Source organism: Dama dama, chromosome 15, assembly GCF_033118175.1.
Source record: "Dama dama isolate Ldn47 chromosome 15, ASM3311817v1, whole genome shotgun sequence".
NCBI lineage: Eukaryota > Metazoa > Chordata > Mammalia > Artiodactyla > Cervidae > Dama > Dama dama.
In genome coordinates this window covers 97,093,080-97,112,264 of record NC_083695.1, presented here as the reverse complement: position 1 = coordinate 97,112,264, position 19,185 = coordinate 97,093,080, and the positions used below count along the sequence as shown (strand labels likewise).

At 50.2% G+C, this 19,185-nt stretch overlaps 1 protein-coding gene across 1 annotated transcript in view; it reads right to left on the bottom strand.

Annotated features, from left to right (window-relative positions):
* SCART1 (scavenger receptor family member expressed on T cells 1) overlaps positions 1 to 19,185 on the bottom strand; it is a 42,793-nt gene that overhangs the window by 11,083 nt on the left and 12,525 nt on the right. The window contains 8 exon segments of the mRNA XM_061161359.1: positions 287 to 753; positions 1,777 to 1,857; positions 2,265 to 2,427; positions 3,857 to 3,970; positions 4,345 to 4,405; positions 4,807 to 4,976; positions 16,955 to 17,274; positions 17,476 to 17,701. Of these exon segments, the coding sequence (XP_061017342.1) occupies positions 287 to 753; positions 1,777 to 1,857; positions 2,265 to 2,427; positions 3,857 to 3,970; positions 4,345 to 4,405; positions 4,807 to 4,976; positions 16,955 to 17,274; positions 17,476 to 17,701 (1,602 nt within the window).

The window sequence follows — 19,185 nt, the reverse complement described above, 5'->3', positions numbered from 1 at the left end:
GGAAAGGCCTAATCTGAGGGGGAGGACCGTAACATTTCTGGGGAGAGTCCTTTTCCTCCCCCAACCTCCAGGAAGCATTCCTAAAATCATGAAACGTTGGGCACCAGTTCTTCATCGAGAGGTCACCCAACTGACCCCACAAAGGGACACGGAGACCAAGAACCTCAAGTCACGGAGACCAAGAACCTCAAGTTATGGGCAGCCCTAGGTCAACTGGGGTTAGGCCACGGACACACGATCTAAAGGGTCACAGGGGCTCTAAAAGATCAGGAAGCAGCTTTCTTACCTGAGCAGATCACCTCACCATGTGAGACACAAGGCTTGAAGTTTGCCCAGTTGATCTTGCAGTTCAGGACGGTTGGCTCAGAGCCCTCACAGACAACAAACTGCTGCCCCTTTCTGGGACCTTCTGTCTCTGGTGGGGGGCTGGGAGCCTGGAGCATTGAGCCGCACCCCAGTTCCTTGCAGAAGACAGTGCCGGCCTCGACTGACTGCGGGTCACAGGAAGTTAGTGTCTGGTTGAAGTGCTCCAGCCCCGAGACGCCAGCGCAGGGGCTCCTTCCACCCACCAGCTTTACCACCACCTCCAGACCCCCTGCAAAGGAGCGCGTCTCAGAGAAGGCAGCCATGTCACTGGCCTTGCAGGTACACCTCTCAGGCTGCAGGGTTCCTGCCTGCTCCTTGGGGAGTGGGTCCTCCCCGTTCCTCACGGCCGAGCTCCCAGCTCCCAGGTCCCCCTGCCTGGCTCCTCCACTGTGTCCAGAACAGTCCCCAGGAGTCCTGGCTTCACCTCCGAGATCCTGCACCAGCCTTTCAGCACCCACCCCTGCCCTGCACCTGAACATTCTACTAGAGGAGATGATGCTCACCTCCCCCACCCAATAAACTCCACTTGCCACTCCCGACCCCCACCTCGTCCAGGATCCCAGTCCCACCTCAGCCTTGGGCACAGAGAACCCCCACCACCCATTCTGTGACCCCACCCCCTCACTTCCATGCCCCCCATCCCCCTCATCCAGCTCCCACCCCCACTTCCTATTGATTATTACTCTTCTCTGAAAGTCTGCACTCCCATCCCTATCCCTGACCCCACAGCCCTGATTGACCCTCCTTGGAAGTGATGCCAGGCCTGCATGCAATTCCCTGCAACCCACCCACCTGCCCATGCGGGTCTTCCTCCACACACACATTCCGAACCTATAGCTTGATGGGTGTAGGCAAATGCATCCGCATGTAACCACCACTCAACCAAGACCCAGCCTTCACACTCCCCGAGGGGTCAGGAGCCTGGCAAAAATAGCCCTCCCACTGAGAGCATCAGGCTCGGTTCCCTGCTGAAACTTTGGGTGCCTCTGAGTGCCCCTCCACCAGCCAGGCCGGACTAGCATCTCCCTGACTCCCTGACCTGTGCAGCGGGAATCTCACTGCCACTCTTGAGTCATCGGCCTGAGGGCCACACAGATGCGATTTGCCCAGATGGACACTGCTCAGAGGACTGGGGGGCTTCTGAGCCCGGTCCCCAGGCCACAGGCCCTTCCTGTGCTTCTGTGAAAACTGCATACCCACGGCTAGTGGTCCCTGGGGCTGTGGCACTGGGGCCTCTTCCCCGCCTGCTAGGAGCAGGACTTCGGGGTCACCTGGCATTCCCAGGTCCAGCACAGGCCCTAGTGCGGGTGTCAGAGGGAATGGAGGGAGGGGCAGCCCTTACCCACGCACATCACGGCTGGCACCCAGTCGTGCGGACAGGGTTGAGGGCCCCAGGTGCCCAGAGCTCACTCCTGGATGGAGGACTCGTTGCCCTGGCAGGTCAGGCCATGCAGCCAGGGCTGAGCCATGATCTCAGGACCCGGGACCTCCCTGGGGGCACCCAAGGGGGCCCCACAGCCCAACTCCCTGCAGACCACTGCGGCCTCCGGGGAGCCCCAGGTGTCTGTGCACGCAGTGCCCAGCTAGCCTCGGTGTTGGAGCAGCAGGATCCCGTTGCAGCGGGTGATGTGAAGGAAGATGGTCAGCTGCTCCTTGGGGGCCGCTCCTGTGGGAGATGCAGGCTCCGGTTAAAGAGCACCGTGCGACTCTGCCCCCAGACCAGAGGGGTCTTTCCAGGAGCCCAGGAACAGGCCCTTCAGAGGCCCAAGGTCCTTCCATGGGACAAGTTCAAACCTGTTCTGAGTGAGGTCCTAACACCCCCAGCAGCCCTGACCATTTCGGGGCCTCTGGGCTGGCCATGCTGGGGTCCTCCTGCCCCAGCTCAGAGGAGGCCCCACCCTGATGCCTGCATCTTCATCATGAAGGTGCTGCAGAAGGAGCCCCAGGGCATCTGCCCCAACTCGGGCCGGATCCCTGGGCCTTGGGCCTCTGAAGTAGCATCCAGGCCCTTGTCTCCAAACCTCAAGGCTGCCACCTCCACCCCCAGAGGACAAGGGGGCTCTGAGAGCCCACCATGGGGGCAGACAAGGACCAGGCCACCATGACCACCCTCCCAGGGCTTTCCCAGCAGGAGAGGGAAGGGATTCATGGTTCCTGAATCCTCCTGGAAGAAGGCAGGACATGGCTGGAGGGGGCTGGGAAAGCGTGGGGACCTCAGGAGGGCAGGCTGGGGTGGCTTGTGGGGATGGTGCTCAGGCCCAGGCAAGGGTTAGGGAGAGGGAGCAGGTAGGTGAGCATCCAGGGGCCTCAGGTGTGGAAGGGACCAGCAGCAAGGGGCCAGAATGGACACAGCGCTGTCTACACTGCCCCCAAGGTGGAGGGTCCGTCCTCCCTGCCTGCCCATCCAGGTCACCGGGTGTGTGACCCAGCCTGGATGAGCATCTCCAAACACGGGGGCCACACCCAGCCCCTCTGGGCCCTGAGAGCAAAAATCTGCTCATGCTCCTTCACCCAGCTCTCCAGAGATGGCAGTTGCACACTCGCACACTCACATACATGTGTGCACAATCACTTGCACACTTGAGAGGGTTCAGAACCCCCTCTGTCCCTGTCTGACTCTGAAGGATAAAATCCCTCCCGAGGGGTTCGCTGCCTAACCGGGGCAGCCGTGCGGCCAGAACCCATCTACAGCAAGGCAAGAGTGAGGGCCAGCCCCACCCTGGCTCTGGTGAGAGGAAGGCCCGGCAGTGGCGACAGCTGGTGTGTCTCCTAACAAGGCTGCAGCCAGAAGATCGGGCTGGAGCACACAGCGTGTGCAGGACACTTCTGTGAGCAGGAGCAGCACCCCGCAGCCCCAGCCCAGAGAAAGGCAGGGAGTCAGCCAGGTCAGGACGTGGGGTCAGGGCAAAGCCGGCTGAGGCCACTGCTTGGCGCCGTGGAGGCCTTAGGGGATTTCCTTGAAATGAGAGGAGACTGGCTGTCAGTCTGAGACTCAGAGAAGGAAGACTGAAGGACTCCTGGGAGACCAGAGAGGCCAAGAGAGAAAGATTAGGAACGGAGGGAAGTAAAGCTAAACCCGACCCCCTCCCCACCTCGCAGACCCTCCATGGCTCCAGGCCCCCGCACAGAGGGAGGAGGGGCTACCGAGCTTCTTGGACCAGATGTTGGAAGCCTCGCGGGGGTGGCAGGGTGTGCATGGGGGAGACGGGCAAAGCAGGGCACAGGGGAGGTGGTGAGGTGAACAGTGGTGGAGGAGATCCCAGACCAAGCACCCATGGGGGTATTTTTACCAACAAACTGTATTTTTAAATCATTCTACATTGCAAAACATCTTCTGAAGAATCATGATCAGTCAGAAATCTCAGAACTGAGGCTGGGCCCTGGCCCAGGGCATGGGAGCCCAGTCCAGCCATGCCCAGGGCGGAGCAAGGCCCACCCTTCCCGAACCTGCCCGTCTCCAATGCCCCTGGAGCTGGAGCGAGACACTCACCTGGGAGAGCAGCCTGGAGGGTGAGCACAAGGGGCCCAAGGCCCAGGAGGCAGAGAGGGAGCCTCATGATGCAGCCTGCCCAGCTGCCACAGTGAACGCCCTGGGGCTGCGCTGCTGCAGAGCAGGCAGAGGCTGGGGCGAAGGCGCCAATGAGGGCTCAGAATTTATCAATGGCTGCACCCTGTGATGCTGCACACACGGGCCGCCAGTGGGTTGCACAGCCCTGCGCACCCCCTGGACCCCTGTAGGTGCAAGGAGGGCGGCCCTGGGCGGTGCCTCTATCCGGACAAGCATGCCTCCCGGCAGAAGGTGCGGCTGCAGAGGCCTCAGGGGGCCGCCCTAGCCGCCTGTAGCCCTGAGCCGCGGTCACTGGGAGGCGTGCAGCTCTGGGTGCCTGGAACCACTAGGGTGCAGGCGGGCGAGGTCCCTGCGCCCAGGACACCACCAAGTGGCAACCTGGAAAGGCAGCTCCGTGCCCAGCGAGTTACCTGAAGTGGGCGTCCTCAGCCCTGGTGGCGCGAGGCCTGCCCGGTGCCGACGGCTGAATGCCTGGAGGGGAGAGCAGGAGTGTTTCTGTGCCGGAAGTGAAGAGACGGGAATGCCAAGTCCGAGGCTGTGACAAAGCGGAGAAACAAGCTCAGGCCGAGAAGGCAGGCCCGGTGGAGGCCCCGCGCCCCGCGGAGGAGGCCAGCGCGGCCAAGGCGGCATGCGCAGGCTGACGGTGGGGGCAGAGGGGAGACAGCGCACGTCCAGGCGGGGACGCTGGGAGTGGACGCTGGACCAGTGGGAGGAGGGGCTTTGGGAGACCCAGGGAGGCTGCAACCCTAAGTCAAGTGGTCAGGGAAGGCTCGGGAATAAGGACCTGAAAGAACGCAGCTGGGGAGTGTCACAGAGAAGACTTCTGGGGCAGAGGCAGCCAGTGTCGAGGCCCTGGGGTGGGAGAACCTCGCCTGGTCCTGCAGCAGCCGGGGGCCCTGGGGCTGGGGCAGGGCAGGGGAGGAGAGGACACACAGAGATGACTGACCTCCACTCGGGGCACAGAAGCCCCCGGGGGCCTGAGAGGGCATGAGCAGTGTGGCCCTCACTCTCCGGATGGCAGGGGAGAAACTGCAGGGAGACTCTAGCAGGGCAAGCAGGGGCCCTGGCCAGGGCTAGGCAGGGTCGTGGCAGGAAGAGCCCTTTTGCAAGTGAAACTCACCACATCCACCAGATGTGAGGGGGGAAGAATCGCAGGTGGACCCCGGGACTGAAGGAGCAGAGGTGAACTACAGCCAGAGACAGGCTGCTTTTGATAGAGGTTGGATATTTCAAAGATAAGATTATTTGTCTTTGCACTTTGTTCAGTCACTTCAGTTGTATCTGATTCTTTCCGACCCCATGGACTGTAGCCCACTAGGCTCTGTTGGTAGGATTTTCCAGGTAAGAATACTGGAGTGGGTTGCCATGCCCTCCTCCAGGGGATCTTCCCAACCCAGGGAGTGAACCCCCATCTTCTGCGTCTCCTGCACTGAAGGTGGATTCTTTACCAGTGAGCCACTTTAAGATATAACTAACACCAAGATATAATCAACATACCATAAAATTCGCCATCTGAAACTGTAAAATGCAGTGGCTTTTAGGACATTCACAAAGTTGTACTATCACCAGCACCATCTAATTCCGGAACACTTTGTCACCCCGGAAGGAAACCCCGTGCCCACTGGCCGTCACTCCCCAGCGCCCTCCTCACTCTCAGCCCCGCCACACCTGGCCTCGCCCCGGATGCGCACAAACGGAATCACGCGTCGTGTAGGCTTCTGTGTCTGACGCTGAGCTTCACGTGCTCAGGGCCTTCCCTGCTCTGTCCTATGTCAGTCTGGTACTCCTTTCACGGCTGAAGAGCGCCCCGCTAGGGGGAAGGGCCACCCTCCCAACTGTGTTAATGGACACTTTTGGGTGTTATGAATGATGCTGCTGTGGGCATTTGTGTACAAGTTATTGTACGAACACACATTTCCACTTCTCCTGGGTATGTACCTAGGAATGGAACACCGTGTCACGGCTGACCTGAGGCGGCCTCTGAGGCTGGACGCCCGCTTCCCAGAGCAGCTGCACTGCTCACGGTGTTGTAGCCCCGCATTTCAGGAAACAAACTCACTCAGAAGGACAACGCAGATAGTGGAGTGCAGTTTATTACACAGGCGGCGCCAGACAGAGTCTCCTTGGAAGAGTTCAGGAAAGGTCAAAAGGAGACACCGCGTGTCTGTCCACTTCCCAGAATCCCTCTCGCCAGCATCCATCTTGACTGAGTGATCATTCTGACTCAGAGTCCCTCCTGGTGGTGCATGCCTCACTCAGCCAAGATGGATGGTGGCGAGAGGGATTCTGGGAAGTGGACGGACACGTGGTGTCTCCTTTTGACCTTTACCAAACTTTTCTGGTTGGTGGTAGCTTATTAGTTCCATATTCCTTTTTTTTTTTTTTTTTTAAATATATATTTATTTATTTGACTGCATGAGGTCTTAGTTACAGAGACTTAGTTAGAGCACATGGGATCTTGTTCCCTGACCAGGGTTTGAACCCGGGCCCCCTGCATTGGAAGCAGAGAGTCTTAGCCACTGAACCACCAGGGAAGTCCCTAGTTCCATATTCCTTACCAGGACCTCCTGTCACAAAACAACTCATGCAAATGGTTACTAGAGAGCCTGGCCAGGGTGGGTGGTTTCAGTCAGTGTGCTTCCCCTAACACGCTTAGCCAAGGACACTGACCAGTTTTTGTGAAAACCTTATATACCCTAAGTGTACGTGCCCAAATCCACCTCCCCAAATTCCCTGAAACTAGTCTGAACAAAGGAAAAGAAAGATACAATCAAAGTTAACCCGTGATTCATATGCCTTAAGCCTAGGTAGTTAACAATAGGCCTATGGTCATACCCCAATAAGCATAATAGAATGTATGATTCTATTCGGTTACACAGATAATTAGGGTATTCTTTTAGGAGAAGACTCTTGAGAGTCCCTTGGACTGCAAGGAGATCCAACCAGTCCATCCTAAAGGAGATCAGTCCTGGGTGTTCATTGGAAGGACTGATGCTGAAGCTGAAACTCCAATACTTTGGCCACCTCATGTGAAGAGTTGACTCGTTGGGAAAGACCCTGATGCTGGGAGGGATTGGGGGCAGGAAGAGAAGGGGATGACAGAGGATGAGATGGCTGGATGGCATCACCAACTCGATGGACATGAGTTTGAGTAAACTCCAGGAGTTGGTGATGGACAGGGAGGCCTGGCGTGCTGCGATTCATGGGTCACAAAGAGTCGGACACGACTGAGCGACTGAACTGAACTGACCTGAACTTTAGGTGATGGAGAGTATAGGTAGGAGCCCTGGGGCTCTTCCTTCTGGGGGCCTGGTTTTCCAGTTGGTACGTCGTTTCCATAGATACAGGACCTAGAGCTCAAAGTCCACAGTCCGGCCCAAGATAGAGTCCTGCTTTCAAGGTGGAACCTGTTCTGTCTGTTTCCACCTTCAACATGTCTGCCTCCCAAGTGTGAGGTCTCTGATTTCTCCATCTCCTCACTAACACTTGTTAGTGTCCGTGCCTTTTACAACAGCCCCCGTAGTGGGTGTGCAGTGGAGTCTCCCTGGTTTTGTTAGGGGAAGCACGCTGATTGAAACCGCCCACCGTGGCCAGGCACCACAGTAACCATTTGCATGAGTTTTAAGACAGGAAATCCTGATAAGGAATACAGAACTAATAAGCCACCACAAACCGGAAGAGTTTGGGAAAGGTCGAAAGGAGACACTGCGTGTCCGTCCACTCCCCAGAATCTCTCTCGCTAGCATCCATCTTGGCTGAGCGATGCGTGCGCCACCAGGAAAGACTCCGAATTAGAATGATTGGCCAAAGACCACCCAGAAACTCATCCCATCACCATAAAACCCCAGACTGTGAGCAGTTCTCCTGGGTTCCCTCACCCTCCTGCTCTCCACCCGGGTGCCCTTCCCAATAAAATCTCTTGCTTTGTCAGCACATGTGTCTCCTCGGACAATTCATTTCCGAGTGTTAGACAAGAGCCCAGTTTCGGGCCCAGGAAGGGGTCCCCTTTCCTGCAACAAATGACGACTCTGGTGGGGACTCTTCTTCACTGAGACTGACATCCTGACCACTTGGGGTACTCAGGGGCCAGCTTGCCTGCCAATGGACCAGACCCAGTGGCCACAACTGGGACCTTTTTGTCCCTGGTCTCCTCCTGACACGGACAACTGGCCAGAGTGCCCCGACCGGTAAGGAACAAGAGACTTTACTGACCCTCTCCCCTTCCCTCTCTCTTTCCTCTCATTAACCCTGCCCATCCTTCCCTGTTTTTCTAGTCCCCCGATCCTGGACGCAGGAATCTGGTGGAAGGGCCTCAGCCTGAGCTGAGGGTTGGAGACTGATCACCTCCTCTTAGCAGAGAAATCCAATTCTGGTTCTGATTTCTGGTAGGGCCAAGTTCCAGTCCTCCCTTCTCTGGAAGCTCAGGGAAAAGTCCCGTAATGCCTGGGTATCTGCAGGTGGCAGGAGACGTCTGTAAGGCCATACCTTTTGCCCCCCTTTCCCGCCACCTCCCCCTTCTTCTTTCAACCTGGCTTCCTTTCCTCCCTTTGAAATCTTTGAAGACATCTGAAGTTCTGTGTCTCTATAGAAGGTTTTTTGAGAGACTGTATTCTTGTATGTAAGGGAGTGTCTGATGAAGACTGCCAGGTTTATATGTATGTGTTTTAACTCTGTGTTTTGTGTTGTGATTTTTGATGGCCATTTTGCTTTGTCTGGCCACCATTTGGTTTAGACCTGCCACCATTTTGTTAGAACTTGATTTTCTTTCCCTGTGCCTTGAGACCAGGGCTCTCAGGAACACTTATCTAGATCTTCTCTAACACCTGAGACTGAGGGAAAAGGGAAAAAGCCTTAAAATTTTTTATTTCAACTGTTTTTATAAACTAGTAAATTTTATATTGTAATATCTAATTCATGACTAAAGTTAGAAAATGAAGCTAAATCTTGCACTGAGTCTATCTAAATGTGTCTTGGTTTGTCTTTGTCTCTGGGTAATATTTTTTAGGTTAATTTGTAAGTGAGCTCTATTGAATTGGCTTAAAGAAAGGTAAGCACTTACAAATCAAGTAATCCTAAATTAAACAATAAATTCCAGGTTCATGTGAACTGGGAAATATTCCATTTTAAATACCTGATATTAATGTTTGTTTGTTGACCTATCTAATATAGACATGTCTTAGAGTAATTAACATGAAGTAGAACATTTTCATTGTACCTAGGTTTAATATAAGTTAAATATTATATCTGTTACAAGTTTGTCAACAAGGACATTACCTTGAGTGAAGAAACTTCTAAAAAAATGTAAATGAGATATGAGCTTTTATATAAACTCTATTAGGAATAATTATTCTTTAGGAATATCTGTCTAAAATAGTCTCTCCAGACTGGCATAACTTGAATTTCTAAGGGTTGTGTTGGAAGTCTATTGAATAGTTAGGTCATTTCCAAATAAAATAAGATTTTGAAACATTTACTACCAAACACTGATTTCCTTTTACAGAGAAACTAAAGAGATTTGGGAGTATAAATGAATAATGTTTGATGCCATACTAAAATGCTTTTAAGAAAACAAGGGTTTTAGAAATTATCACTGGTATTTATGCTCCCCAATCTATAAAATGCTAATATAAAAGTTAGCTCTTGGTTGCTAAAGGAAAGCAGAAAGTGTGCTTTCAGTAAAAAAAAAAAAAAGTATGAAAAAAATACTAAAAAGAGTTACTCATGATCAGGATTTTCTAAAATTGGATTACAATTAGTTAGATAAATGGATTTTGTTAGGAATGACACAGCCATAAGAAAACTGGTTAAAGCCAACTAGGTCCAAGATGGCGGAGCTGACTTTCATTAGACCTTGAGCCTTGGTATTTGCGCCCATTGTGACATATCAACAAGCTAAATGATACACCCATCAACGTTGACTAAATCTGACCAAATGTTCTAAACACTTTTAATTGATCTTTTCGATAAAACTTCCTAAATCGAATTCTTTTCAAGTTCCTTTGACCTCTAGCTAACTTTGGGGTGCTTCAGAGGGCCCCTGAAACATCCCAAAGAGAGATATTAAACTGTGTTTATTTGGTTAGTTAAATTACATGAAAAAGATTATCAAATGAGTAATAAATCTGCTCATGTTATAATGTATGGTAAAATTAGTACAGATATCCAAGAAATTATATGGAGTTTTTAACATTTTGATATGTCTTGGTATTCTAATGAAAAATCTGATGACTTCACAAAAGCTAACAAAGGACTGAATGAACCAGCGAATATGCTCATAACTTTTATGGTTTCCTCTGAGAAATTACAGGTTTGAATCTTGCGTTTTCCGGGAGTAGGGAAAACCTTTCTCTCAAACTAATTATGAAAATAATTCGGTAAAATTATATGTTATAAACAAAACAATTATATTTTCTGTCTGACTCCTTCAGAAATTTGAAACTCTTAGGCTTTCAGTAAGTTTATCAAATGAGCTAGGAAGGTTATCTCACTAACAGGTACAAAATCTCAAGGAATTTTTGAGAGCTTAAAGAGGGAAGAATTCACCTAGATTTCTTAGGCAAAATCTGTCATAAGCCTTTGGTGTGAGTTTCCCAGCCCTGTTTTATTTTAAAAGTTCAGTCTGAGATTCTATAAATGTTTCAGCAAAATAAAAAGTCTATGATCAATCATGGTTATATAAATCATCAGACCAAAATTAGTGAGAACAGACTTATTTTGCAAACAAGCCAGCCTGAATTTGGTTATATTTGATAAAAATGAAGGTAATTTTAGGGAGAAAAAGATGTTTCAACAAATGTTAAATCCCAGTTTGTTAATGGAGGTCTACCAATGGAGGTAGTAAGACTCATTTCTTAGATAGTTCTTTGCTGTTATGTGATATTAATGTAAAATTTAATTGAATTCTTAAAGAACACCCTAAGTTTGCTTCTGAAGCTTATCTCAGTAATCTATCTTTGGATGAAGATCAGATGGCCCATGACCTGCAACCAGGACTGGAAAAAGACATAATTTAAGGGACTGTCTCCAACTTGGATGGAAGGACTTTTTTATCAGGAGAAACTACACTACACCAGGATGAAAAGATGAAGACATCAGAGATAGACTGCTTGCCCAAGATGCTGGACCTGATTCGTATGATCATTTATAATGTTTTCTTGACTTCTTAGACCTTTGCATATAAATCAAATGCTTTTCTATCATAGGCCTGATCCTATGCTAATTTTAGAAATCAATCCAATTGTTGGGTTTGTGGCCAATTACCTGTGTCTAGTTCTGGGTTACCTTAGTAAATTTCTCTACTACAAGGCTCTAACTGGTTGGCCCTGAGAAAATTTACTTACAAAAAAATAAAATTATAGTCATATTCAGGTCACTGTGATATTACTAGATGGGACCCCCTCACCAGGCCAATTAATAATGCCTGCTCTGACTCTGGCCATAAATTTGAGCATTCTTCTATTACTCAAGCTCAATCAACAAGCAAAGTTTCAGCAAAGGAGGAAAAATCTCCCACAATTATGGGATGGATTTATATAGATAACACCAGGCTATGGTAATTTAAGTTTAGTCTCCTCTATGTTGGAAACAATTAAATCATACTAAGGATAATCAGTCTAGCAATACTAGAAAACTGGGCTGTGTGCTTTATAGACAGTGCCAATATATAATTTCCCTAGGAGATAAAGATTCGTGCAGAGTAGACTAAGTCAGACGACCTGGGATATACTGGGCTACATCTAATGGAAGCTCTTAAGTCTTACTTGTGACTTTACTAATACTGCTGGCTATGTTCTTTGTATTTCACCTGTTTTTCAAAATTGCTGTTTCCTACATTGCCAAATGTGTGACTGAGGCCCCTGATAGGATAATATATAGTTCCACATGAGATCGATGATGGTAACAGTGTAACTCTAGATATGGGAAGAAGCAACAAGAGGGAATGTTTTCCTGGACGAAGAGGCTAGTAAGACAGGTGGTCCAGAGAATTTTGGATACTGTTTTATGGCCTAGTCCAGTAACAGCACATTGGGTGGCCTGTCAACAAAATCTTTGCCAAACCTGAGAATGGATATTCTCAGCACCATGGGATAAAATGGTCATGAAATGCCCCCTCAAAATCATGGTCAAGTTTATGAGCAAAAAGGGGCTCTGACAACTAAAGATTGACACTTGCCATCTACATCTACAGAGATTAAATCATGGCCACTGCAACTGCTGACTTTCAATGGCCCTGAAAGGAGTTCAGGGTGAAAATCAGGAATGAAGCACTCTGTGCTCTGAGAAAAGCTGGCAGAATAGGCCTTCAGATAGTTAGATCTTTTCAGGAGAAGATTTTATGAGTTCCAATTCTTGCATCTTCTCATACCTAGAAAAACACTGACGTCATTAATGGTGACATCTGCTTTGGCTATTAAGGAATATTTTACAATTAAAAGTCAAAACACAGTAGCTACGGTTCAGACACCCTGGGAAATAACTAGGTGTTACTATGGGTGTAACTTCAGATTAGACCTTGTATTGCTAAACACTTGAGTTTTCTGAGTCGTGTCATGCTTAGATGCCACCATTCTCCAAACGATGTCTGCTAAAAGCTAGTAACTTATACCTTACTTTTTATAAAACTAGGCAACTAGCTACCTGGCTAAAAGTCTCCCTGAAGTGCCAGGTCCAGACTGGGTTTCAGGCCTATTCGTCTAAAAAGAAAGAGATTTATTTCGTCTATTAAAATTCCAGTTACCCCTCCTCCAGCTACTACCAACTGGGTCTGTTACAACAAAATGGCAGACCAAGGGATTGAGATTTTAATCATACAAGGCTCAGACCTAGGACTTGGAACTCAGGAATACTTCCAATTCAGTGTCTATTCTCCAAGCTGAGGCAGTCCTTTGCCCTATTTTGACAGGAAGTTATCACAGTCATAGTTGCCCTGTTCCCTAAATTAAAACTAATGACATCCCACTCCAGTACTCTTGCCTGGAGAATCCCATGGACGGAGGAGCCTGGTAGACTGCAGTCCATGGGGTCGCTAAGAGTCGGACACGACTGAGCGACTCTACTTTCACTTTTCACTTTGATGCATTGGAGAAGGAAATGGCAACCCACTCCAGTATTCTCGCCTGGAGAATCTCAGGGACAGAGGAGCCTGTTGGGCTGCCATCTATGGGGTTGCACAGAGTCGGACACGACTGACGTGACTTAGCAGTAGCAGGAGCAGGACTCTGTGGGACTCTGGAGTACAGATCTGCTGTGTGTTCTCCATTTCTTATCTGTAGGATATAGGCGTCATTCAGCTTCCTTGACCTTCCCTGAGTTCCAAAGGGTGGATTCAAACAATTGCTAATCAGGGAGGGGAGGGATACAGAAACAGAGGCGAAACAATCAAACGGTGGTACAGCCTTGAGACAGGGTCCCGTTCCTACTCAAAGAAATATGCATAACAATGTCTTTCAGTTCTGGAACTGAACTGGAGCCCCCACCCAGGTGGAGGATGGTAACTTCAGACTAAACACAAGATTCCTGGGGCATAGCTCCACCACCAGCCAATCAAAAAATTTTTAAAAAGTCACAAACCCTGCAGCCCTCACCCCAAATGTTACCTCCTGTTTCTGGGGACCAGTGATGACCATCCTGTTAGGTCTCCTGTTTGGCCCCTGTCTATTTCATCTCTGAGAGGAGCCAACAGTTTCAAACTAAATTGCTGTTATTACAAGGGTGGGAGCTGATTTCAGATGTGGAACACCCCAACTTAGATCAGGTAGAGAGAGACTTCTGCTCTGCTAGGCAGGCCTATGCCCAGGCACAGCAGGAAGAAGTTACAGAAGAAAGAAACCTCCACCCCAATTCCCAAGAAGCATCTTGAGTATGAAGTCTCTCAGGGGGGAGTTGTTAGGGGAAGCACGCTGATTGAAACCGCCCACCCTGGCCAGGCACCACAGTAACCATTTGCATGAGCTGTTTTATGACAGGAGATCCTGGTAAGGAATACAAAACTAATAAGCCACCACAGACCGAAAGAGTTTGGGAAAGGTCGAAAGAAGACACTGCGTGTCCATCCACTTCCCAGAATCCCTCTTTCTAGCATCCATCTTGGCTGAACGATGCGTGCGCCACCAGGAAAGACTCCGAAATAAAATGATTGGCCAAAGACCACCCGGAAAATCATCCCATCACCATAAAACCCCAGACTGGGAGCCACGGGGCAGAGCAGTTCTCCCGTGTTCCCTCACCCTCCTGCTCTCCACCCGGGCGCCCTTCCCAATAAAATCTCTTGTTTGTCAGCACATGTGTCTCCTCGGACAATTCATTTCCCAGTGTTAGACAAGAGCCCAGTTTCGGGCCCAGGAAGGGGTCCTCTTTCCTGCTACAATTTTGATGTGCTTTTATGACGGTCCCCCAGTGGATGTGCAGTGACGTCTCCCTGAGGTCTTGCATTTCTTCTCTGGCTGACGACGCTGAGCATATTTTCATGTTCTTGCTGCCCACCAGCTCATCTTCTTTGGAGAAGTGTCTATTCAGATCTTCCACATAACTTGGAATGGGGTTATCTTTTCACTGATGTGTTTGTTATAATAGTTCTTTACATTTTCTGGACACTTGACTCTTATTAAGAATATAATTTTCAGATATTTTCTTCTATTCCAAAGTTTGCCTTTTCACTTTCTTGATATTGTCCTTTGATGCATAAAAGGTTTTAATTTTGATGAAACTCAATACACCTTTTTTCTTGGTTGTTTATCCTTTGGGTGTCATTTCTAAGAAACCATTAAGTCAAGGTCATGAAAGTCTATTCCTATGTTTTCCCTAAGAGTTTTACGATTTAACTTTTAAATAAGTCTTTGATGCGTTTTTTTCTTTTTTCTTAAATTTATTTCTTTATTTTAAATGAAACAAAGATGAATATTTTTAATGATAAGAGATAAAATTCACAAAGAAGATAGACATCATAAACCATTATGTACCTTAACAACAAAGATACATAAAGCAAAAATCAGAAGAAACATAAGGGAAAAGAAAAATATATAATCATAGTGAAATATATTAACATTTCCTTGAGAATATTTTATCAAGCACAGGAAAAATAAGAATAGGAGCATCTTGAATGATGTTGAGAGGGTAACAGGCAGGAAGACCAGGAGTCTCCAAAGAGAGGAAATAGACTGCAAGCGTCAGACATTTTTTCTCTCTCTCTTAAGTGGCAGGAGGAAACAAACTAGTGTTAGATTTTTTTTTTTCCTCTACTCTAATACAAATTTAAAAAGAGGTTTCTCTTAAAATTCTGTGTTGCCATAACAACACCTGGTTCCACCTGAACTTAACTTTTCTCAAACCTTGAGGTAACCAATACATTTTTCTTATGGAAATGTTTGTCTTCAACTATGTCAATGAACTATGTGCTCTGTCTTCAAGTTGTTTCTGCCTAAGACTCAGAACTGACTCGACAAACCAGTATGTTTTACTCATGCAAACGTTCTCTTAAGCTATGTTAATGAGACTGTTTGAACCAGAGATCAAATTGCCAACATCTGTTGGATCATCGAAAAAGCAAGAGAGTTCCAGAAAATCATCTATTTCTGCTTTATTGACTATGCCAAAACCTTTGACTGTGTAGATCACCACAAACTATGGAAAATTCTACAAGAGATGGAAATACCAGAACACCTGAACTGCCTCTTGAGAAACCTGTATGCAGGTCAGGAAGCAACAGTTAGAACTAGACATGGACAATAGACTGGTTCCAAATAGGAAAAGGAGTACATCAAGGCTGTAATTTGTCACCCTGCTTATTTAACTTATATGCAGAGTACATCATGAGAAACGCTGGGCTGAAAGAAGCACAAGCTGGAATTAAGATTGCTGGGAGAAATATCAATAACCTCAGATATGCAGATGACACCACCCTTATGGCAGAAAGTGAAGAGGAACTAAAGAGCCTCTTGATGAAAGTGAAAGAGGAGAGTGAAAAAGTTGGCTTAAAGCTCAACATTCAGAAAACTAAGATCATGGCATCTGGTCCCATGGGGACCCATGGTTCCCATCACTTCCCCATCATGGCAAATAGATGGGGAAACAGTGGCTGACTTTATTTTGGGGGGGCTCCAAAATCACTGCAGATGGTGACTGCAGCCATGAAATTAAAAGATGCTTACTCCTTGGAAGAAAAGTTATGACCAACCTAGATAGCATATTAAAAAGCAGAGACATTACTTTGCCAACAAAGGTCCATCTAGTCAAGGCTATGGGTTTTCCAGTAGTCATGTATGGATATGAGAGTTGGGCTATAAAGAAAGCTGAGCGCTGAAGAATTGATGCTTTTGAACTATGGTGTTGGAGAAGACTCTTGAGAGTCCCTTGGACTGGAAGGAGATCCAACCAGTCCACCCTAAAGGAAATCAATCCTGAATATTCATTGGAAGGACTGATGCTGAAGCTGAAACTCCAATACTTTGGCCACCTGATGCGAAGAACTGACTCATTTGAAAGGACCCTGATGCTGCGAAAGATTGAAGGCAGGAAGAGAAGGGGATGACAGAAGATGAGGTGGTTGGATGGCATCACTGACTCAGTGGACATGAGTTTGAGTAAACTCCGGGAGTTGGCGATGGACAGGGAGGCCTGGCGTGCTGCAGTCCATGGGGTTGCAAAGAGTCAGACATGACTGAGTAACTGAACTAAACTCCCTACCTGAATACAGCAACTGGGAATCTGTAGGCAGCTTGCACAGGTCCAGGAAGTTCAGATTGAACCTGTGGCAGAAGATGCAGGACTCTGTTTCCTTACAGTTCATGACCTTAGGCACTCAGCCCTCAGGGATCCCAAAGAGGCGGGGTCTGGATGCCTGGAGCGCAGAGCGGCACCCCAGCCTTCTGCAGGACACCTGCCTCCACTGCGTGCAAGCCGCCCTTCAGGACAGGTGTTCCCGTCCACGCTCCCAAAGGTCCCAGCACAGGGCTGCCCACCGCTCAGTCCCTGGGTGGCCAGCGTCCCATTGCACACAGCAGCACAGAAGCCCGCCTTCCTCACCTGAGCCCTGCCGCCATGAGGGCATCTCTCCGCGTGCAGGAATCAGGGCACTGGGGCAGAAAGGCCCTTCCCTCCCTCCCAGGACCCCGGGGAGGGAGGCAGCCGGAAGGTGCATCGAGCTACGCAGCCAGGTGCCCGGCATCGCGGCAGGAACGCACCCCTTGCCCTCTGGCTTCCAGAGCTTCGGTGGGCTCCTCGCCAGAGCGGAGAGGGCCAGAGGCGAGCCTCCCTCAGCCACGGGCCAGGAGGTGGGGTTGGCCTGGGGGTGGGGTCGGAGCGCCGCGCAGGAGATGGTCGTGAAGGTGAGAGTCCCCTGAACCCTGAAAGGGCTGGGGCATGAAAAGCAGCTGGGGAAGTGCCGCCCTGCCTTCGGAGAAGACACACGGCTCAAGAAGGTGCCCTGCGTAGGGTCATCATAACAAGGGGAAGGCGGAGGGTCACAGCCCAGGGCTCCTGGGCTTCTACCCTGGGGGCTGTCTCAGGCGGGCGTGGGGCGTGGCGGGGAGAGGGGCGCGTCCCACCTGGGCCGCGCGGTGCTCACGCATCCACACGGGCAGCCCCCACGGCCCCACGGCCCCAGCGCGCAGCCCCAAGCGAGGCCCATGCACCGCCTGCCCTGGAGCAGGGAGCGAGGCCTCTCTCCCTTGGCCGCCGAGGAGGTGGGGGCGTGGCCACCTGCAGACACCCATGCTTCCCGCCCTCCCGCCCAGCGGTACCTGCTCACCAGGCCCTGGCTGGGGGCCCGCCCTGCAGCAGAGACAGGGACTCGATGGCTAGGCCTTCCAGACAAGAACATGGGAACTTCGTGGATGGCAGAAAGGTGCTTCTTGTCCAGGATTTTCAAAGCTTAAAAATCTAATTTCCTCTTCCATTCCAAATTTGTGCCCTTAATTTCAACTTTCCCAAGTTTTCTCATGCTTTATTTTGATGGCAACAACGACATTAACAAAGTAAAAGGTTAACACAAATGAACATTCACGGACCATGTTCGGTGGCATCTCTGGAGTTGGGGCCCTGCCTTTGACATGCCTGTGGTCACTTCCCGTCAGGTGGCTGGGCCAGGCTGAGCCAGCACCCCCAGTGGGCCCCCATGGGGCATCCTCCCAGCCCAGGGCCCACAGGGCACCCTCCCCGGGAGGGAGGGTCACAGCTGCAGAGGGAACAGCAGCAGCCTGGCCCCTCTGCCCCTGAAGCCGCCCAAGCACAGGCCAGCCTGCAGTCCTTGGGTGCAGGAGGTGGCCTCCTGCTGATGGGAGCCAGTCTGAGTCAGCCCATGAGCCATACCTCGTCTCCCCAGCCCATCTGCCGGCCGGACACGTGAAGTGGAGCCGCCTGTGGTGAGACGCAGGCTTGGCCTCCTTCAGAGCTGGGACCCTGTGGAGGCCAGGCTGGAGCCAGGGGCCACGCTCGGTAGGAGGCACGCCTTTCTGCCTACACACAGAGGTATGCTGCAGAATGAATCCACGCTCCGGCGTGTCATGAACCAACCCCTTAAACACATGACTCTCAGAGGGTGGTGTCCTTGGAAAGCAGCCAAAGCTGTGACAGCAGGCGAGTGAATGAGACATCAGCAGCCACTGAGCACGCAGAGCAGGCCAGGCTGCACCTTCTAGTGGGAGACGCATGGGGACAGGGAGCGGGTGCCACGTGCTGCTGGCCATCATGCTCAGGGCTTTGCATCTTTGAAAAGAAAAGTTCTCAGTGGATATGAGCCAGGATGCTGAGGCATTCTTTTCTGAGTGATAGAATATTTGTTTTTCATTTTCTCTCTTGCTTACATGAGTTTTTGAATGTGCATTATCTTCTAAGCAGAATAAGATCAATAAAGGTTACTTTCCAAAAGATTTGCCAGAGAACCAATTTTACAAAGAGCAGCCCGGGTTGTCAGATGATGTGGAGAAGACAAGGGGTTTCTAGAGAAGTCAAGGGCCCGTCAGCCAGGACCCTCTGTGCATCAGCCCCAGCGCCTCCCAAACCGCAGCCTGCACCAAGCACTGAGCCGCACCCCAGCTCGGACCTCAGGGGCGCGCGGACCAGCAGCAGCCTCAGTGGGGTCCCCAGGGGGCTCTACTCACAGGGTGCCTAATCAGCACCCCCAGGTGGACTGAGGGGGCTGGGAGCCCGTGGGGACGAGCTCACACTCCGCTCTGAAGGCAGTGTAACCAGAATGCTGGGGGCAGGAGAAGGGAGAGGCATGCAGGGAAGGGCAGGTGCATCCTTCCCGAAGTCCC